This window comes from Aedes aegypti, chromosome 1 (assembly GCF_002204515.2).
Source record: "Aedes aegypti strain LVP_AGWG chromosome 1, AaegL5.0 Primary Assembly, whole genome shotgun sequence".
In the NCBI taxonomy this organism is placed as follows: Eukaryota; Metazoa; Arthropoda; class Insecta; order Diptera; family Culicidae; genus Aedes; species Aedes aegypti.
This window is the reverse complement of record NC_035107.1, coordinates 243,038,901-243,061,620: the sequence shown is the minus strand read 5'-3', so window position 1 is coordinate 243,061,620 and position 22,720 is coordinate 243,038,901. Positions and strand designations below refer to the sequence as shown.

The 22,720-nt window shown below is 36.7% G+C and overlaps 1 protein-coding gene across 1 annotated transcript; it reads left to right on the top strand.

Moving 5' to 3' along the window:
• Window positions 1–6,595: 6,595 nt before the first annotated feature.
• On the top strand, window positions 6,596–22,387 carry LOC5563621 (L-dopachrome tautomerase yellow-f2). The gene is made up of 5 exons (XM_001647791.2): window positions 6,596–6,846; window positions 6,901–7,103; window positions 7,195–7,300; window positions 21,193–21,851; window positions 21,973–22,387. The coding sequence occupies exons 1-5, from the start codon at window positions 6,726–6,728 to the stop codon at window positions 22,273–22,275; spliced, it is 1,392 nt and encodes a 463-aa protein (XP_001647841.1). The 5' UTR covers window positions 6,596–6,725; the 3' UTR covers window positions 22,276–22,387.
• The last annotated feature ends 333 nt before the right edge of the window (window positions 22,388–22,720 follow it).

The following is a 22,720-nucleotide window of genomic DNA, read 5'->3' as shown; positions in this document are numbered from 1 at the left end:
AACCGCGCACAATTTTAATTTAGGACTTACTAGTCCAATTGAAAATCAAGTTACTCAGGACTTCGAAAATATTCTCAATCAAGAGAACGTTTTCGAAAATGCATGTGAGACTGATTTGGAAGAAGTGAGAACTATTAAAAAAAATCAAAAATATGAGAGCTCCTGGCGATGATGGAATTTTCTACATCTTCATCAAGAAACTTCCAGAAAGTAGCTTATCATTTTTAGTTGATATATTTAACAAATGTTTTCTATTAGCATATTTTCCTGACAAATGGAAAAATGCTAAGGTTGTTCCAATTTTAAAACCAGACAAAAATCCTGCAGAAGCTTCTAGCAATCAGTTTGCTTTCCTCCATCAGTAAACTTTTTGAAAAGGTAATTTTGAACAGAATGATGATCCACATCAATGAAAATTCAATTTATGCCAATGAACAGTTCGGATTTCGCCATGGACATTCGACCACTCATCAACTTTTACGTGTAACAAATCTGATCCGTTCCAACAAATCTGAAGGCTATTCTACTGGTCTTGCTCTTTTTAGACATAGAAAAAGCATTGAGGCTTGATTGTAAAGTTTAAAAACTTTAATTTTCCAACATACATTGTTAGAATAATCCAAAGTGATCTGTCAAAATTCGTACACTTCAGGTTAATTATTAGAACTCCAGGTCTGAAAGACTTCATGTAAAAGCTGGTGTTCCTCTAGGCAGCATTTTGGGACCAATATTATACAATATTTTCACATCTGACTTACCTGAGTTACCTCAGGGATGTCAAAAATCCTTGTTTGCGGATGACACAGGCCTCTCCACCAAAGGACGAAGCCTGCGTGTCATCTGTAGTCGATTGCAAAGAAGTTTGGATATTTTTTCTTCACACTTGCAAAAATGGAAGATTTCTCCTAATGCTTCCAAAACTCAACTAATAATGTTCCCACATAAACCAAAAGCTCTTTATTTGAAACCTTCAAGTAGACATGTTGTCACGATGAGAGGGGTTCCAATAAATTGGTCAGATGAAGTTAAGTATCTAGGGCTCATGCTAGATAAGAATTTAACTTTCAAAAATCACATTGAGGGCATTCAAGCGTAATGTAATAAATATGTAAAATGTCTCTATCCCCTTATTAATTGAAAATCAAAACTTTGTCTTAAGAACAAGCTTTTGATATTCAAACAAATTTTCAGGCCAGCCATGTGGTATGCTGTACCAATATGGACTAGCTGTTGTAATACCAGGAAAAAAGCTCTGTAGAGAATTCAAAATAAAATTTTGAAAATGATTCTGAAGCTTCCTTCCTGGTATAGTACATAGTGAGTTACATAGAATATCCAATGTTGAAACACTGGAACAAATGTCAAATGAAATAATTAATAATTTCAGGCAAAAATCGTTACAATCTTCTATTACCACGATTAATGCGTTATATATTTAGATTAAGTAAGGTTAAGTAAATTGAAAGCGTTTTTTCTCTTATAAGCAGGTTAAATCAACCCACCTGTTAAAAAATTTAACCTCTACGGTAAATGAAATGTAATATGTTGTTAACAAAAAGTTAATAAAATCTTAAATTTGTTTCACCAAATTGGGATGATAGTGTTGACTAACACAGAACACCTTGATATAAGAAACGAATGTAATGTTTAAAATGATACTAATAAAGAAGTTAAAAAAATACTAGTATCAGTCTTATTATATTTTAGGTCAGCAATTTGTAAACTAGATTTTTTATGTTTTTTTTTTCATTCTTCAGATCCAAAAAGCCAGTCTCTCCGTTCGTTGAACCCTTCACACTCAAAAACAGCTATACATTATTTTATTGTAGGTACCCAGATTCAGCAAAACAACGGCAAATGGACAAGAAGAGAATGACATGCAACTCTATAGAATAGTGTATCTATACGCAGTCTCGTTTTATATTTCGTTGATTGGAACTGGTTTCCAATAAAATCTGTTATTCTGCGACTTGTTTACAGTCAGGTTGACTCATGAGCAGAGTACGATTGAGTACAAATCACGTGGAATCTTTCGGTGTAATGTACAATGTGTGATAAGTAGCTCTCCTTGGAGAAATTTGGCTGAACTTTCTATCCAATTTCTTGAAGTCGATGAATATAATTCAACATTTCTCAACTGAAAAGTTAAATCACTCGACTACGAATTGAAATGCATTAATCTGCATTTCCTGTAACACCTGTTTTAGTACCTGATTAGAAAATGAATAGATTCCCGTTTAGTTGGCAAGAATAGCACACTCATCAGCTAAGCCCAATACAATCTAATGCCTCAACATAATTTATTGAATAGAACCTTCACGGTGCTCCCCAGACCGTTATTATCAGAAAAAAAATCTCAACCAAATATTAGCTCACTAGTCGTTTTCTATGGTTAAGCTCCATGTCCGGGCAAAACTTGAAAAAAAAACCCTAGTGCCTGTTTTGAAATAATGTCCTTAAAAGTATAAATCCAGAAACAGAATGAAGAGACCAAGTAACCATGGAGCATAATGAGTGAATGATCACTTTGGTTCATTGTGGCCACTGAAATAACTAAGGAATGACCACTAGAGAAATCCGTATTGAGGGACATTTCAGTTTTGCACCAAAAGTAGGGTATTCGAGAGTTTTGATTTGTTCAAAAGATTACTGGTTACGTTTGTTGATCTAAAGTCATGTACTCAACGGACTACTTGGATAATCCTAGAATTTCGTTAGATCCCAAACTTGTTGCACTATGTCTGTATGAGTCTTCTTTAAACATTATTCATTAACGTCGGATAGATCACTGGTTCCACTTAAAGATCTAAAAGCCTTTACTCGAAGGATTTCAACCGTGGTAACCTGAAGACGTTAAAGTTGGTTCAATATAACTGTGTGAGCCCACATGAGTGTATACCTTGTTGATTTATCCTCAAGCGATTACTGGTAGGTAACGTTTGTTGATCTGAAGACCTGCACTCCACGATGTTCTTGGATAACCCTAGAAAGCCGTTAGACTCCAAAATTGACAAAATATGTTTGTTTGAGCTTGGGTATGAACCTCAAAAGATCTCTGGTTACGTCAACGTAAATTATTCATGGAGGACAACCATTCCTGCTATGCTTACTTTATATCCACGAATTGTTTCCGGAATATGATCTGGAACTCAACTAAAAAAAATACCTAACCTTTTAAAAGTTGAAAATTTTCTCTCACAATTTCTCCAAAAAATCATTGTTGACAAATTTTATACTGAGATATCTCGCTAAAAGTTTTCCTAGAAATTTCTCTGTAAACTCCTTGAAATAGATTTCCCAAACAAAAATATTACAAATTCTTTCACGAAGTATATCAACAGTTCTTCAGGAATATTTCATTCACCTCTAAAGAAAAGATTATAAATAATCACTTATCTTTCATTGTTCCGTTGTCATCTGATGCTTCTTCTTCTTCTTCTTTCTGGCGTTACGTCCCAACTGGGACAAAGCCTGCTTCTCAGCTAAGTGTTCTTATGAGTACTTCCACAGTTATTAACTGAGGGCTTTCTATGCCAATTGACCATTTTTGCATGTGTATATCGTGTGGCAGGTACGAAGATACTCTATGCCCTGGGATGTCGAGAAAATTTCCAACCCGAAAAGATCCTCGACCGGTGGGATTCGAACCCACTACCCTCAGCTTGGTCTTGCTGAATAGCTGCGCGTTTACCGCTACGGCTATCTGGGCCCCTAATCTGATGCTTCTATCTGGTCCAATATTTTGTTGTTTTAACTTTCTTTCGCATGACGCTTATAAAAAATCCTTTCATATTATAAAAAGTATCACTTTAAGGTGCAGATGCCAAACCTCGAATTTTCAAGAGCACAAATATTAAGAACCAAACAACCGTTTGTGGTGAAAACTCAACTCACTGGTCACCACCAACGAGTGATCAATGAATTAAATTTTCAGCATAAACGGTTGTCTGGTTCTCTAGATTTGCGCTCTTGAAAATTCGAGGATATGCTTCGATGCATCTTTACCTTAAAGAGTCTAAATAAAAAAGTCTAAAATGAATTCTAGGAGTTTTTTTTTTTTGCAGAATTCTAATACGTATGGTTTCAGATTTTTGAAATTCTATCGGAAATTCCCAACAATTTTTCAAAGTGGTACAAAACTTTCCTATAAGATTTAAATTTAGTGAAATCTCACATTATGAATTTTACTATAGGAGATGTTCGTAAAAATACCTCCAAAAGTTTTATGTATATGAAAAAAAAACCTGAAATTCGTAGACACAAAAGTCAATTTGGGCAAATTGAGATGTAAAGTAATGAAATCGTTCTGGTGGGCCCCGACCCTACGGCTTCCAATGCGATAGACTGGTGGCAATTTTTTTTTTAAATTCCTAGAAGAATCGTTAGTGCTATTTTACAAAAATCTGTGGAAAATTCTTGCATGCATCTCTGATGAAATTTACGGAAGTATCCAAGGACGACATAACAGGGAAAACCATTTTATAATTCTCTGAAGAAATCCCTGAACAAATTGCTCGTATATTTGACAGGAATTTTCGAAGTATTTTTTTTTTCGAGAGAGAGTTTTGGAGGAATGCACAATGCGTTGCTTCATAGACAAAAATCAAATTTTAAATTATTTTATTCGTCTATAAAAAGTATCCAGAATCTACTATGGAAACAAGTAGGTATTGGTAAGCTATAGCTATATAGCTTAAAAACTATTACTACAAGCGTCGAAAGTGACAGTTGTCGAAGTAAAAAAAAAAAGATTTTTTTCGCATACTTTAACATTCTAGCTGAACGAAGAGGGTTGAAACCAATCTTTTCAATCAAAATTTAACGGAGAACATGGCTAAAGATTGGAAAAGTGAATTTGATGGGAAGACGATACCAATTTCGACTCTGAGTTTGAGGAATCGGCACGTTGAATTAGTTATGAAATCAATCTTACAAACATGTAACATTGACTATCGATTCAAAAAAGTTCCACCGAGTTCCGCACTGATGCATGCATAGACTTGTTTCTTAGAGTGTCCTCTAAGACGTCTGAAAGTTACAGCTTTGACTTCCTGCAACGCTTTGAGATTTTAAACTTTTTGTAGGAATACTTCTTAACCACCACAAATATGAACATGGGTTGTTTGTTATAAAAAAAAAACAGGAGATCTTGTAACGCTATAGGATCTCAGCTCAACTAAACATTACACCAGAGCAAGTTAATGTTTAAAATAATATATTTTAAGTGTAGTTCCTAAGATTTTATCCAATTTATTTCAATTTAACCAAAAAGGTCACGTAGGTAATTAGGTTACATAATTATGAGCAATTTATGTTTCATGGAAAATAATAAAGCATAGAACAGTTTTGCGATTATGCATAGATTATATGTAATAATTTTTTGCAAAATATAGCTCGTTTAGTCAAGAAAACAATTTTCATAGGTGCTGAAACAGCTTGATCTTCCAGTTTTGATTTTTGGCCCAAATCTCCATAAATTATGAACTGTACTGTGGAATGCAGGAAGCAACATGAAATAGATTTTTAGATAAATATAAAAAAACACTCAAAAAGTTTTCTGTGGAAAAAATCAGATAGATCTGCTGAAAACTTCACTGAGAAATCAAACCCTGTTTAATCGCTCATGAAAATTTTGTGGAATATTAGGGGAATCCTTAGAGTAACGCCTGGAAGAAACATTTAATGTTTTTTTTTTTTTGCAGGAAGTCCTCAATGGTTCAAGCAATCGATGAAGAATTTTCGAGAGTTTTTCCGAAAAATTTGTTGAAAGAATCTGAAGAGAAATTTTAGGAAGAACCTCAAAGGTAAAGTTGGAAAAGCTGTTGGTGTATTCTTCGAAAAATGTGTTGAAAAAAATCTTGTTTGGTGATCTTGAAGACAATTTAAGCGAGACTTCTAGAACTTCCTGTCCTATTTCCAGGAGAAATCCTTAGTAATTCCAAAAAATCCTTAACATATTCTCAATGAACAACTGTACTATATTTTAATTAACAATTGGTATTTATATGTAATAAGCACGTAGAAGATCTTCCTGGGATAATGCCTAATTAATTTCTGAAGAGGTCTGTGGCGGAATTTTTCATGATATTTTTTAAGCAATTGAACAGAGATTCTTTGAGCAATTTTCTGGTAAGATCAGAGAGCCTAAAAAACATCATGAAAAATCTGTTGCATAAATTGCAATGATAAAGCACCCGATGAGCACTGGTTTCCTCTATTAATCTGCATACCTAAAGGTCCTGGTACTCCAAGGAGTTGATTAGTTCAAGAAGATCTTATATTAGGATATATCCATCCTTGGCTGTGCACAATCTTTAATGTTCCGAGTATACAGTACAGTCACCCATGTTTTTAATTTTGCACAGCCATGCATCATGGGCATAGGAAACGCTCATATTTGATAGTTTTTTTTCTGATAATAACGGTCTGGGGAGTACTGTGACCTCTAAAATCTGGTTTGCAGCCAGCATCCCCCATCTTCTCAATTCGATCATCTTCATCTCTCCAGCCGAATGCCGAATGTTCTCTCTACTCTATTGAGCCCTCCGGGAGAATTAACACTGTCCACCCAATTCCAATGCGTATAATCGTTCATCTGTCCAGCGATCTTCGTCAGTCGACGGCAGGACTCGAACCAGTCCGAAAGTGTTTTTTTTCCCGTTCGCTGTAGGAAACCGTAGATCTGTGATTACCTAAGTGTATAGATTCATATTGTTAGTTCTGGAATGCTGCGCCTCGTGTTCTTGTGCGTAGTGGCTTTCGCCGCCCTGACCGTGGTCAGTGGCCAGCGACAGGTCGAAGAGGTTCTCAAATGGCAACAGGTCGAGTTTGACGTCCCCGCCAGTGGTTAGTGTCCCCGAGTTTTCCATCGACCATAGAATAACGAATTTTGTTCCGAAGTTCTTTCCGCCCCAGATGGCTACATTCCGATCAACAACATCCCGATGAGTGGCGTCCACTACAAGAACCGTGTCTTCGTCACGGTTCCCCGAAGGCGTTGGGGTATCCCATCTACGTTGAACGTCGTTGAGCTGGAGCCGCCATATCCCGTGACGAACCCGGTCCTGAAGCCGTACCCGAGCTTCGAGCTCAACGAACTTCGGGTAAGTTTCAATCGTGCCGTGTTGCGTGGTGGTATTAAATTTCCCTTCGACCGAACTTAATCCACGCTCTCGTTCTTCCGAAACCCGACAGGCCGATCTTCAACCCGATGCCAACCGGTTGGTCACCGTGTACCGGCCCCGTGTCGATCGCTGCGATCGTTTGTGGTTCGTCGATACCGGCATGATGGAAATCCCCGGTGAGTGATTAGATCAGAAGTTCTCAAACTTTACTTTCCGCGTGGTGTTCATATGAGCTTGTTATACTTGAAATTTCTCGATTAATTTATGATCTCGCCCTAAAAGCCATTGGTAACCAAGTGTGTACTGTGCATTGCGCGATTATTTATCTCAACGGCAATCTTGGCAACATCCTCCTCTATTTCCCAATGGTGACTGTTTTTATTTTGGTTCGTCATTTGTTAAAATTACAAAGAAGTACACACTCTGTTAGCAATGGTTTTTAGGGCGAGATCATATGTTATGCGAGATTTCACCAAACGTTCGTTCGATATTTATCAAAGAATAATAATCTACCGTCAAACTTGCAATGACGAGGTGACTTCCAACACATGATAATTTACAACTATATTTCCATATGTCACTATAAAACACAAATATCAAAAGAATATCTTCTTCTATCTATCTATCTATATAAATAAAAATGGAATGGTGTTTGTATGTCACGAAATGGCTTACGAACGGGTCAATAAATTTGAATGATTCTTTCTGCGCCTTGTTCGTCATGGTTCTGAAGTGTTTGTGTGGATAAAAATCTCAGGATATTCACCAGGAAAATTTGATAAACGAGAGTGAACGGAACTGTCATTTTGTATGGGACGATCCATAGCGTTTATCAACAGCCTACTTGATGGCAAGACGAAGTTTGCCAAGACCACTAATTTGTTATAAATCGGTCCTACACTACACTACGTGTGAACCACAATTCAAGTCATGGTCTCAATTAAAGCTACATACAAACATAATCTTTTTTAAAGGCTTCAAAATTGATACATGATGGGTGTTCAAAATCGTGATCAGAAAAAAAAAGTTTGATTTTACAATACTAATACTCTACATGGCGTTTCTATAACTTATCTATCCTTTATCGTTTATCTATTAAACAAAAATAAAATGGTGTTTGTATGTTACGAAATGGCTTGAGGAAGAGTTAGTGAAATTTCTTATTTTTTCACAATTAGGTTCATGAAGTGTTCCGACGTGTTTGTGGACGTGTGTGGAAACTTAGGAATTGAATGGTGTTTGTATGCAACTAATTGGCTTGTGAACGGATTATCGGATTTTAAAGATTCTTTCACTGTAGTATTCGTAAGGTGTTCCGACATCCTCGTGTGATTAAAAAGTAAAAGTTATTTACCGGGAAAGTCGGAAAACCGAGACAAACCGAAACTGTCTGTTTGTGTGGGTGTTTTGCGTAGAAACAGCCTACTATGTGGCAATACAACGTTTGCCGGGAAAACTAGAAAGTAATAATACACCGCATTTTATTTTACGAAATTGTCATTTTTCTCTATTATTTTTTTACAAATAGGAAACCAAAATGTACTGGTTCGAATGCTTCCAATTCATGAATAACAATACTTGACAAGAGCGACCTGAAATGACCTATTGACATTTCGTTGGAAAAATCTTAGTTAGCATTGAGTGTAGCAATTCACCTCCCGCACAAAAAATGTCACCTTTTATGATTTTTGATGTGATTCTTGATGTAATAATTCTATTCCATCTTTCAATCATTAAAAGTTCCAAAAAGAATTTAAATTTTTAGATAACGTTTAGTTCATGGTTTTGGTTGATTGAAGTTGAAAAGTGTAGCAAGTCATTCCATTTGACGATAAGCATTTTATCTAGGTAATGCTCCAAGTATTCCTCTAGAGTTCAGGATTTCTTTCAGGGATATTTGCAGGAGTTCATCAGGACTACATTAGAACCTGCAGAAATTTGATTTAAATGCTATACGATTTTTTTCAAAAATGCCTCCCAGATTTTTAAAATAAATCTGACATTTCCATGGAAACATCTCTTGGAATAAATTTGCAAACAATTTCAGGAAAAAATCCTGAAAAAAAATTTGGGAATAATATCTGGAGTTATTTTAGAAGGAAATCTTAAAGCGATTGTTAGTTAAATATGAACGACAATAATAGAGAAAATCCTAAGAAACTCCTGGAGAAACTACTCATCGAATTATTGAAGATGCTTTTGGAGGAAGTCATTGAAAAATCGATGGACGAACTCCCAGAGAACTAGGAAACTTCTTGATTTTTGACAATTTTTCTTGAGATTGTATCCCAATCAACAAAAGATGGGACAAACAATTCAAGCCTGTGATAGAATAAGGACGATTTCTCTTCATCGATTCGCTCTTCTGTGAACAAAGGTGACAAGATGCGGGTTTGCTAGCATTTTGTCACTTCAAGACGTTAGGCAGCAATGCAGTCTTGCATCCTGGGGTGCAAAAAATGCTGACAAACTTGCCTCTTGTCGCTTTGATTTACAGAAGAGAGGATCGTTGAAGAGAAATTGATCATGCGACTTACGCCTTTATTCTAGCATACACTTAAATTTTGAGCACGTTTGGTTTGTTGTTTGTTTTGAGTCTGTTTCCATGACAATTTGATTCACTGCTAATAAAGTTAAATCCTGCCCCAGACAACCAGAAGTCGCATAACAGTTTGCGAACAAAGTCGTTTATTTACACAAAGTTCATCACACCCGCACTACATGGTGGTTGATATCGTTCGATCGACGTTTTTCCTCGCATAAAACGCCATTTTATGAGTTCATAAGTACATTTCGTTTCGTTCCGTATACTCGTACAAAGTAAGTCGGATGAATCCGTAGCAGCTGTCAAATCAACTTTGTTATCATAAATTAAGTCGCATAAGAGTACAGACTAGTTCGCAATAAAATTTACACACTCGCATTGTATGTTATTTTTCATCATATAAAATGTGCACGTATATCGCCTCCACTTTTGAACGTATAAGGCCTTTTCCCAACATCTTATACGTGAAACTTTGCGCATATGAGCATCGCATAACGCGAAAGGTGGTTTCGTTATACGTACATTCTGGTTGTCTAGGTGTCCAGTGGTGGAAATGTATGCATCACGAAGCATCTCACGAGTGTAAACCAACGCAATACGCAAAAAAAAAGCATGATTTGCAGTAATCGTGTTACAGCTACAATCAGATAGGAGGCAAGCACTGCTTGATCAAATCGTTCTAAGCTCCTGCCCCAATAATAGTAAAGCAGCGAAAATTGGCGTTCTCATCACTTGCAGTTTAATCATTTAATACACACATTCTTATGTTCGATCTTAACATCATTTTTCAATATTTAAATTCGATCGAAGCACGTTTTGGGTGATTATTTGTTTTTTTTCGTAATTTCATGATATGTGATTTTTTATTTTTATTTTTGAACATCTCTATTCTTTTTTCATTTTTCCTTGAACCCTCTTCTGGTTACTAATTTATAACACCAATAAAAATTTTAGTTTTTATGATACCTTTGAAAATATGAATATTGTTAATTTTTCCTGTAGCTTATTTTTTTTTATAAAAAGACACTACACGCGTTAATGCGTTAATCGCCCTTTGAAGGAAGCACCACACTAGACAACGGACTAGCATGCAACGCCCAGTGGCACAGTCAGAAAACATTCCTCTCGAAAAGTTTTCGGCCTGAGGCGGGAATCGAACCCACGCTCCTTAGCACGATGCGGCTAAATGCCTCGGTGACACTAACCGCACGGCTACGAAGCCATACAAAGCCATTTTATTTTCTAAGTAAGTAAAAGAAAACAGTTTTTAAAGTAAAGTCAATACCACCAGGCATTTCTTCTATGCGAAGTACTGACTTCAAAAGTAAAGCACTCAAGTAAAATTTCTCCTTTTTACAAAAGTAATTTTGACGGCTAGTCTAGTAGGAGCGAACTTACTACTTACTGAACAGTCCATTTTACCATTTTGGATCAGCTGATCGCTCATTTTATTTATTTATTTGGTTATATTGGCGCTTACGTCCACTATGCGAACAAAGGCAGCAGAGCTGATCATTTTGTATGGAAAAAGTTGCAAATGTGCCAAATCGCGGAATTTTCCAATTGCGCTATTTATGCGACATCCGCAATGATTGCAAAATTCATGAGATCGGAACGACGATGTTGATCATCTTTGTCACAATATTAGCTTAAAAATATTCGAATAATTACACCTGCTTCAGAAGTAAAAAAAAACTTGTTAATCAATTTTTAGTATGGTCAACAATATAAATCTAAAGAAAGTTAATGTTGCCATTGACTTGAATTTGCATTGCAAAACTTGACAAACAATCATCGAGAAAATGTGTTAATTAGTTTTAAGTGAACACATTTGATATTGATCCCCGCCGATTTCGCTAATGAGTCATAAATTCGCACAATCATATATCTTGGAGGTCAACAGCTTTGGCGGCCCCTTGGTTAATCTCCCTCTTCAATTTTCAGTGTAGGAAATATGCAAAGCAGTCAGAAAAGATGTCCGAAAACCATCCGAACCGGTTTGCCGGTTGAAGTCGGATATTCCCCAAAAACGCCTTGTCCATGTCCGCACCGTAAAAGCAGTTATTTTAACCTGTTAGAGTATCGAGAGAAGCGTGCCCTCATCTAGGCTATAGTTTCAAGCCGGAAAAAGCACAATTATGTGAAGGTAGACAAACAAACTCGAGCACACAAAACAGCCAATCAAGCTGATAACCTCGGGCACCTTCCCGCCAAACATTGGATTTTTTGTTTTCCCGTGACATAATCGGCGAGGCCAAAACGAGGAGAGAGATAGGGAGCTGTATGCGATGCTTCGCGGGGAAAAGGTTTAAACTGAACTTGATTTCAATGCTGTTCGTTCCTCTCCGGCTGGTTTCGAAATAGGTCAAGCACTATCGCACCTCTCAATCGTGAGTGCGCCAGTGTTTCTCAACTTTTGTAAACATGCTAATAGCTCTCTGAATTTTTTGTGATTTTTGCTCAGTTTTTACCCAAGTTTTTACAAAACTTGTCTATTATATTTTGTGTTTAATGCCTCTATTCGCATAATAGTCCCATGTTCTATGGGATTTCCAATATACATGGAACTGTTATGCGAATATGTACAGTTATGTCAATTGATAAAAAAACACATGGGTCATGCATGCGGTTCAATTATCCCCAAGAAATTTGAATATTCGAAAATTTTGTTTCTTTGAAGTCTGCAGTCGGGTGGTGATGTACCGAATTACTGTTTTAAAATTCCCACCTTCTCGATTTTTTTTTCGTTACATTTGAATTATTGATTTCCCCCTTTTTTAATTGAATAAATAATTAGAGCTATTCCTAATTTTAATATCTGATCTTTGATTTTACTTCGCAGTTCAAAGAAATAGTCAGGCAATAGAGTTTGAAATGGATTCTAGGCTTGCGAAATGTGAAATATAAAACAGCCCATATCAAAAAACCGTTCGATTTTGGCACGTTTCGATTTGAGCAACATGAAAATTTTTGGTATGTTGCTAAAATCAAACGGGCACTGTAAAACGTACATCGAGGATCCACTAAATCGAGGTATACCTGTACAGTATTGTAGAATTGTCCACTTTCATCGTGGTATTCTGAATGGTCGTTGAACTTTTTTATGACCATTTCCACTCATTATTTGACAATAGGGTCCTAGAGCCCTGTCTCAATTTTAGTACCAAACGCTTAAGTTTAGGGCAGAAACACATGTTTACTCAATTTTTAAATGATTTTCATTGGTTTAAGTACAAAAAACATTTCTTATGATTTTTGAGATTTTGTCACACCCTTTGGTTTAAACTCAAATAGGAGCAATCCCAGTGTTAATACTATATGCCCTGTGGCATTTTTGTCGAAAAAGTGAATGTCAAACAAGATCACAATTGTCAAGGTTCATATTTGGAACCTTTTTTTAAAATGGAAGTTTAAAAATGTTATAGCCGTTATTTGAGCTGGAAAACTTGCTAAATTAGTTGCAATAATATGCTCTTTTGTATTATTGAATAAAAACAAGAATTCATTAAACATTTTAGGCCCAATTTATGAAGTTTGATATGTCGCATGAACTGTTTATACAGCATCGTGAAATTGGCCACTTCCGCCAGGATATCCGGAACATTTCCGGTGTGACCAGGTCAATCCTGAATGGTCGTTGAACGTTCTAATAATGATTTCCTCTCATTATTTGACAAATCACGAAGATTTAGGTGTTGCACGATTGGTTCCGATAACATTGTGGGAATGATCGCCTTCCTCGGGGCTTCCGGAACATATCTGACACAAGTACATGGATTTTCTTGTCCACAGAGGCCACAAACACTTAGTTGTATATAGTTGTATAGGGGAGGTGTAGCCGTTTTGGCCACCCCAAGGAAAGATGTTTTATACATAAATCAAAAGACCCAAAGGTCTGCCAATACCCTAAACGGAAGTTTTCAATCCATACTCAGCAGGAAAAATATAAACACTAATCATAAACTTTGTTTTTGTATTAAAAATTGGGTTGGCGAATACTGGACCACTTGCACCAGTATTAACCACGTTTTTAATTTCGGTTCCTGAATTTGTCACCTAGGGTAAATCTCCAATTGTTGAACGGTCAAAATGCTCGCTAATTGTTGAACACGCCATAAGGAATACACGGGCTGTTCAGCAATAGGCGACGTTTTTAGGCGTTCAACATTACTGCCCATAAAGGCATAACTGTCCCATATGGAATAAGTAGGCATTGAGAAAACAACGCTCAAAGTTTGAAGTTTGCATTTGCATACAAATGTTTATATTTTTCTAGTAAATTTTTCAATGCAATATTCATTAAGCTCAACCCCACAGAATACTCAATTTGCTAATATTGATCAGTAAAAAATATAAAGTTGAACATATTTCCAGTTTTGCAGTTGATATTGGGGTTCAAAGTTCATATAGAGACTGTTATGCCTTTATTTTTCAATACTGCACCAACTTCATATTATTCCACAACATTTTCAAACAAAGTGTATAAATTTTCATATGCCTAGTGAAGTGCATATTAAAACATGAATGTCGCGATGAAAAAATGTGTTGGTACGAAAATCAATATGGGACAGTTATGCTTTTATGGGCAGATTAGGCGACTTGCCCAACGTTGATTTCTTATGGAGGGTAGCGAGGGAACACCATGGCGAAAAAGGAGCAAACATTTTAAGGAAAATGTTTTTTGTTTTCCATTATTTTCGGAGCAAATTTTCAGGTTTCAAAGAATGTTTCCGTATCATCTTAAAGCAATTAAGCGAACACTAAATTACAGATAAACTAAACATTGGCAACCATATATGTCGTAATGCGAGGTGGCGAATAACTGGTAAATGACGAATACCGGTACATCTTCGATAGTGTTTTTTTGTATAAAATATTAAAAAACATCTGTCAAAAAGGGAAACGATATTTAAAATCGTTATTTGCACGGTTCTGATCCCGAACGGAATCCGGAATAACTTCGGTTTTGTTTTGTGGCCCTTGCAAATTAAGACAAATCTGGTTCGCATACCATACGAAAAAATCGGTTAGAAAATGACTTTTAAATAGCTGTTTTAAGATTTGAATATCCTCAAAATAGACGTTGGGTACGCAAAAGTTAAGTAAACAACTTTTAAGTGAGAAAAGTCGGTCCCCCAAGGAACATCAAGTGACCAAGTGATCAATGATAAAAATCATCACAGATTTCAAATATAGAAGATTTTTTTGAGAAGTAGTAAAACAATTGTGCAAAAATATCGAAAAACAAAAAAGTTTTCACGATTTCCATATTTTTTGTGGTGAAAAATGATGCTGCTTGTATAGAAGTTAAGGTGAAGATAAATCGAAGCCAAACCACAAATTTGCACGAGCACAAATCTGGAGAGTCTACATCCGTTTAAGATGAAAACTTGATCGATTGGTCACTTGCTGGTGGTGAGTCACCACTGGTGACCAATAATTCCATCAGGGTTTCTGCTTGGGATTTTATGAGGAGTTCCGCCAGGCATCAGGAATCCAGGGATTTCATCAAGAGTTCCTTCAGAGATTCCATAAGAAGTTACAGCAGGGATACCTCTAGGGATTACATCAGGATTTCTTCTATTAGGAGTTTCTCCAGGTTTTCAATGAGAAGTTCGTTCAGAGATTGTACCTGAAATAACTACTGAGATAGGGTCCTATAGCCCTGTCCCAATTTTAATGCCAAACGCTTAAGCTTAGGCCAAAAACACATGTTGACTCATTTTTTAATGTTTTTAAACTTTTTTTTGTTTTTTTTTTAGATTTTGTCACACCCTGCTTAAATTCAATTTTTGGGTGTATTTTGTTTTCCGTGTCTCTTCCGAAATGTCAAATAGGAACAACCCCAGTGTTAAAACTAAAACCCCTGTGGTGTTTTTATCGACTAAACGAACGTTATTAAAAAACAACAAGATTTCATTAAACATTTTAGGAGCGTATACTATAAAGCATAGGTTCCCAAACTTTTCGAGTGCACGACCCACCTAGCCCTCTGGCGTGTTCTTCGCGACCCACCAGGTGAAAAATGTTGATACATTAGTTTTCCACCTAAACTTTCGAAGTCTATCGTTACTTTATTGGAAACGATATGTACCTAGAACGTTTAAATTACAGAGTTTTCGATGTTGCCAACATTTCAATGTCACTAATTCTGGTTCAAATAATATTGTTCACATCGAAATATTATATTCAACCTTAATACATTTTTTATGGAAATATAAACTTTACATAGAATTTCAGGAATCAAGAAAAAAAAGTTTTTCTAAACAAAAGTTATCAATTTTGTGATATTTTCGATGGTTAATTTTTGCTCGACTAGAAATTTTAGCAGTAAGAGTGCAGTTTATTATTAAAAATCACTGACTCCCAGTATTTGTGATAAAATTTGCTGAACAAATATTGTAAAATTTCATTTTTGGCTAAATTTCATGTTTCATGAATTTATGTTTCAGAATTTTGACACAGAAATATAGTATGTAAATCTATGCATTTAACCAAACTCCTTGCACATTAGCGTTGATGTAAAATAGTTCACCATATTTACGCAAAACTTTTATTATATGAAAAATTAAGTTTGTTTTGAACAAAATATTTGACAGCTTCAATTTTTTAATATTGTTCCAAGAAAATTTGAAATGCCATGTCAAGCTGTGATCATCAGTAGGTACCTAACCATTTTTACTTCAATTCGGGGAGACATTTGAAAATGTAGAAAAAAAATCTAAGGCAATTAATACAAATTGAGTTTTTTTTCGCGACCCACCAGAGTGCAGCTCACGACCCCCCTGGGGGTCGCGACCCACAGTTTGGGAAACTATGCTATAAAGAATTTTCGTAGGGATTCCAAGGATTCCATCAGAAATTCTTCCAATGATTCCATCAGTTTCTCTAGGGATTTCATCAGGAGTTCTTCTTAAGATTTCCTTAGAATTTTCTGTAGATATGCCATCAGAAGTTTCATTGGGAATAATTCTAAGATCTCATTATGAAATCCTCCTGGGATTCCATCAGAAGTTCTGTCAGGGGTTCTATCTGGAATTCTTCGTAAGGTTCCTTCAGGAATTTCTAGAATCATTCTGGATTCCATCAGGCTATTTACAATGAATTACTCCAGGAATTTATTGAGAGATTCTACAAGAATTTGCTTCCAGGGGTTTATCTAGGAAGCTCTTCAAGAGATTCCTCCCGGAATTCCAGAAGGGATTTCTCCCGAAATTATTCAAGGGATGCCTCCAGAAATTCCACAATGAACTTCGGAGCTCCTTAAGAGATTTCTCTCGAAATTACTCCCGGAATATCTCCAAGGATTTTCGGGGGTTATAAGGAATTCCTCAGGGGATTTTACCAGAAATTTCTAATAAGGATTTCACCGAATTCCAGTAGTTAAGAGATTCCTTCCGAAATTTTTCAAGGGTTTCCTCGCGGAATTAAGAGATTCCTCCTGAAATTCATTAAGAGCTTAATCCAGGAATTTCTCCCGGAATTTTTCAAAGAATTTATCGAGGAATACCTCCAGGGATTCTTGGGGAGTATCAGAAATTCCTGCAGGCATTTTTACCACAAATTTCGTTTAAGAATGTCACCAGTAATTAGGGACTCCACCAGCATATCCTACAGTGACACTACAAGAAGTTCCTCATAGGATTAAACACTGGAATTCCTTCAGGGATTCCTCCAAGAATTCAATAAGTAATTCCATAAGTAATCCCCTACATAAATCCTCCAGGGATTTCTCTAAGGATTCCACCAGAGGTTCCTCCATGGATTTCATCTGGAATTCGCCCAGGCAATTCTCCATTAGAAAAATCTTCACGGATTTCAGCTGATTTTTTCATAGAGAATCCACTAGAAATTCTTTCAGAAACTCCACCAATATTTTTTCGGTGATTTTTTTCTGAAAAACCATCAATATTTCCGCGAAAGAATTTACCAGGAATTCCGCGAAGGATTAAACTAGAAATTCTCCCTTTCTCTGCTCTAGTTATTCTATCAGGAAGCTTCTACGAAATTCGAAAAGATTATTCATCCATGGATTCCACTGACATTTACTCAGTGGATTAAGTAAAGCATTTCTATGAATACCTGAAGTAACCTGGAAGAATTTTATGGAGTATTTCTGGAAAAAGTCCATGGAGCAATTTCTTGAAAAATCCTTGGACGGATCACCAAAGAAATCACTGAAGAATTCCTAGTAGAAATTCTTTAATATATCTCTGGAAAAAAAAATAAAACAATCTCTGAAGGAGTTCTAAAGGACTCGCTAAGATAATTATGGACTGATCCCCCTAGGAAAATTCATGCAACAAATACTGGAAGGAATTGATGTATAAATTATTCTATGAACCTTCGGTGGGATTTCTGGTAGATTCTTGAAGTAATTCCCGAAGAAATCCCAGATCGAATGCCATGTAGGGTCCCTCCAGGGATACCAGGAAGAATCTTTGAAGGAATGTATAAAAAATACTGAAGATTCAAGAGAAGAATCCCCGGAGAAACCCTCAAAAATTGAAAGCAGAGCCTCTAAAGATTGGAATCCTGGTGGATTCCCGTGGAGGAAGTTTTAGTGAATTCTTTTGTAGTATTTCTTGTGGAATCCCTGAAGGCTTCCTGGTAGAGTTCTTAGAAAAATTCTTGGAGGAATTCTTTGATGAATCCTAGGAGAAATTTTAGGTAGAATCACTGTAATAATTTCTCGAGTAAATCTTTGCATGTATTTCTGTAGGATCTTTTGAAAGAATTTATAGAGAAAATAGTGTAGGAATCACTGAAGCAATTATTGGAAGAATGTTTGCATTAACCGCTGAAGGATCTTTTGGAGAATTCCTAGGGAAACCACTGAAAGAATTACTAGAAGATTTTTGATAGGAGATACACTCGGTAGAATTTTTAATGGAAACCTTGTAGTAATTTCTTGAGAGGGATTCCTTGAGCAATCTCCTTAAGAATTTCTAGAAGAATTCCTGGTGGAATTGCAGGAAAATAATCTGTTCAGGAATTCCTTAAGTTTCGCTGGAGGAATTCTTAAATAAGTCTTTGGAGGTTTTTTTGTTGGAATTTATGAAGGAAGCATTGGATGAATCACTAAAGAACTCCCTTACTTTAGCATATTATAGGAAGAATCCTACGGGGAGTTTTTGGATGAATCCCCGAAGGCATCTATAAAAAAATTACTAGAAAAATCGCAGAAGAAATTCTTCGTGGAATTTCTGATGGAAGTTCTGGTGGAATTAAAAGAGAAATCCCAGGAGGAAGCCCTGACAAAAGTACTGATGAAATCTCTTAGGAGAATTACTGGTAATGAACATCTTGAGGAATCTCTGAACAAGTTTTTCGAAAAATTCGTTGTGTGATTCCTGGATAATACGTGATGGAATCCTTGTAACTAACTTCTTCCTGAATTCCTGAAGGAATCTTTGAAGAAAATGTTATAGCAATCTCTGGAGGAATTCTTGGATGCAGCCTTGGAGTAAGCCCTGAAGAAATTACTTGAGGATTCTTTTGGGCTGACCGTTGATTTAATTTATGGATTAATTATTGATAAAATTCGTTGTAGAATCCCAGAAAGCATTTCTGGGGAATCCCTTAAAACTCCTAAGTATGATAACCCGAGGAAACCAGAGAAATTCCCATAGCCATTCCCATATCGAATAATTCCCGTCAGAATAATACCCGTCAGAGATCCCTCATGTTTTTTTCGGAATATTTTGTTTTGACTATTCTGCTCTTCCTTACCAAATTATTGCCGAAATCGTAATCCTTGCTGATTAATGCCGGAAAATCGTAAAACAACCACAGAATTCAGAAAAAAATACAATCACATATCCACTATAATAGACTAGATTTGTTTCTCACAGTACGAGAGCACCATCAGTGCACCAGATTCAATTGCATTTGTAACTGCAGGGGATTTTTTTTATTATCGTACAAATTGGGCCGAATGGTCTCAGATTTTCATGAAACTTTTTCCACAGGCAGGGCTCATGGATATATGAATAAAAAAAAATTCAGGGTCGCCTATTTTTCCGGAAAACTCAGGTGGAAATTTTTTGTTTTCCCTTGACACTACTTACTTTGAAAAATCATAACTCAAGAACGAAGCATCGTAGAAACAAAGTTTTTATATGAAAATTTAAGCAAATTTTCAAAAAAATCAGCATGTATGGCAAATCTTTGCATTTTTTACAAAATTGACCATAGATCAGGAACTAAAGAAAAGTACATCCTAAAAGTTACCAGAATTGGAGTTTATAGAGTTTCTTTCTTAAAAATATTTTATTAAAAAATTTCCGCGAGTTCGGGCATAGATTTTCCAGCTTTTCTTTATAAATTTCCCCAACGGTGGAAAATTTTGTGGAAAACTTTTTCCAGTTCATATTTTTTTTTTGGATTTCTGAGAAAATTTGCTTAAATTTTCAAATAAAAACTTTGTTTCTACAATGTTTCGTTCTTGAGTTATGATTTTTCAAAGAAAAGTCTTATATGGCACATCTGGACATTTTTCACAAAATTGGCCATAACTCAAAAACGAAAAAAAAGTGCATTCCAAAAATTTCAGTGATTAAAGCTTATAAAATTACCTTCTCGAAAATATTTTTTTGAAAATTTTCCACGAGTTCGGGCATAGTTTTTCCGGCTTTTCTTTACGAATTTTCCCAACGGTGGAAAATTTTGTGGAAAACTTTTTCCAATTCATATTTTTTTTGGATTTTTTTGAAAATTTGCTTAAATTTTCATATAAAAACTTTGTTTCTACGATGCTTCGTTCTTGAGTTATGATTTTTCAAAGTAAGTAGTGTCAAGGGAAAACATACAATTTCCACCTGAGTTTTCCGGAAAAATAGGCGACCCTGAATTTTTTTTTATTCATATATCCATGAGCCCTGCCTGTGGAAAAAGTTTCATGAAAATCTGAGATCCTTCAGCCCAAATCCGTACGGTAATAAAAAAAATCCCCTGCATCTAACTGTTCCTATTTCCGCTCACGGTAAACAGATTTCGTGACGAACTTACTAAAAAATGCATCATTTAAAATTTCGTTATTTATCCTGATATTTTTTATGATCAAACCATAGCGACTACTGCAATAAAAAAGCTGTATACTAAAATCGACATTTCTTTAAAATTGTGTTTAATTTTTTGCATGGAACACACAAAAATACCTAGTGATCCAATAACCGCTCACGGGTTCTTGTGTTTTCAATATAAAGAATTATTTTATCGAATTAAAATATGGCCAGACGACTCCATTCGAAAGTTGTTAATATTGCTAGACTATATCCGTGCGAAAAATTTTAGTTTTTGACACGAAAAATCATTTTTTACACTAGTGAGCGGAATCAGGGGCATGAGCGGGTACTGGTACGATGGTACGATGCGCATTCTTCTGAACATATATTTGCGTGATCAAGGCACGTTATATATGCATTCGTAGTTTGAACATCAAGATCAATGTCAAATATTTCGCAATTTACTACTTTCCAATATTCATTTCCCTAATTCGACGTCAATCTCTTCCTTCCACAGGAAACTTCACCGTCGTCCAGCGCCCCTCGATCTGGTCCATCGATTTGAAGACCAACCAGCCGCTCAGCCGCTATGAAATTCCCCAGAAGGACGTCGAAACCGGTTACGGGCTCACTTCGATCACGCTCGACGTCGATCCGGACGACTGCTCTAAGGTCTTCGTCTACATCTCCGATCTGCAAACCTACCGCATGGTGGTCTACGACCACGAGAACCAGAAATCTTGGCGCTTCCTGCATAACTACTTCTTCCTGAACCCGCTCGAGGGCGACTTCAACATCCAGGGCATCCCGTTCGCGTGGGACGATGGCATTTTCTCGATTGCGCTGAGTAACCCGGACCCGATGACCAAGTTCCGTACGGCTTACTTCCACGCCCTGTCCAGTAATTCGGAGTTCACCGTGTCGACCGCTGTGCTGCGCAACGAAACCGCTTCCAAGCGAGGCTATCACGGAGACGACTTCAAACTGCTCGGATATCGTGGAGCTCAGTCGCAGTCCAGCATTCACGGTTTCCACCCGGAGACTGGCGTCATCTTCTTCGCTCTTATCCAGCTGAACGCCGTCAGCTGTTGGGACACCCGGAAGCCTTTCGCCCCGCAGAATATGGCCATCGTGTACAAGAACGATCGCGACATCATCTACCCGAACGATCTTTCGGTGAGTAATGATCGTTGAAAGGGGAGTGGTTCATTTGGCATAAGTGCCATATATGCCAAATGGTTTTATACCAAAGCAACTTAAAGTATCCGACCTTATAACTACTCTCGTATCTCAACAGATCGACCAGGAAGGAAACGTGTGGTTCATGTCCAACTCGATCATCAAGCTGCTGTACACTCAGCTGAGCCTGGAAGAGTTCAACTTCCACATCTGGCGCGCCAACATCAAGGAAATCATCAAGGGCACCGTCTGTGATCCGACCGTTCCGCCCAACGTGGACCACGGGCAACGCTTCGGAGGAGAACAGAATGCCGATCGTGTGACCTTCGTGGAATACAAGGACAAGTATGGCCCAGGAGGTGGCCCATACGGAGGCTGGGGATCCGATGACAAGAGGAAGCCGACAGGCCGCAGACCGTAAGGAGCGACAAGGCGTTCCGAATGAACGAACAAAGCAGACATTACTTTTTAGGATAGACGATAGAAAATCAATACTCGGACCTTAAATAAACAAGTTTTAAAGATTAGTCTTATCTTCATGTCAATTTTTAATAAGGGTATACCGTAAAGTACCCATATTTCGCGCGCGCTCCTAATTTCGCTCACTGTAATTTTGAACATGTTTTGCAAAATAATCCAATATGTATCAACTAGTATGGATAACATGGCAGTGAGCGAAATTAGAAGCGTGCGCGAAATATAGTAACATCACGGTATTTCTTTGCAAATGTTGGACGTAAGTGCTTGGACAGCGGAGCTTGCTTTTGTCCCAATCTTCAAAACAATGCTATTACTCGATTAAAGGGACCTCAATCTATTCCTGTTTTTTAATGCGTCTAGTTTTTGAGTACTTTTACTTTACTTCG

Excerpts from the sequence above, each read along its gene's own strand:
- LOC5563621 (XM_001647791.2), top strand. The coding sequence starts at position 6,726 with ATGCTGCGCCTCGTGTTCTTGTGCGTAGTGGCTTTCGCCGCCCTGACC. Across the intron at positions 6,847-6,900 it reads GTTTGACGTCCCCGCCAGTG|TTCTTTCCGCCCCAGATGGC; the intron begins GTTAGTGTCCCC and ends TTTGTTCCGAAG. Across the intron at positions 21,852-21,972 it reads TCTACCCGAACGATCTTTCG|ATCGACCAGGAAGGAAACGT; the intron begins GTGAGTAATGAT and ends GTATCTCAACAG.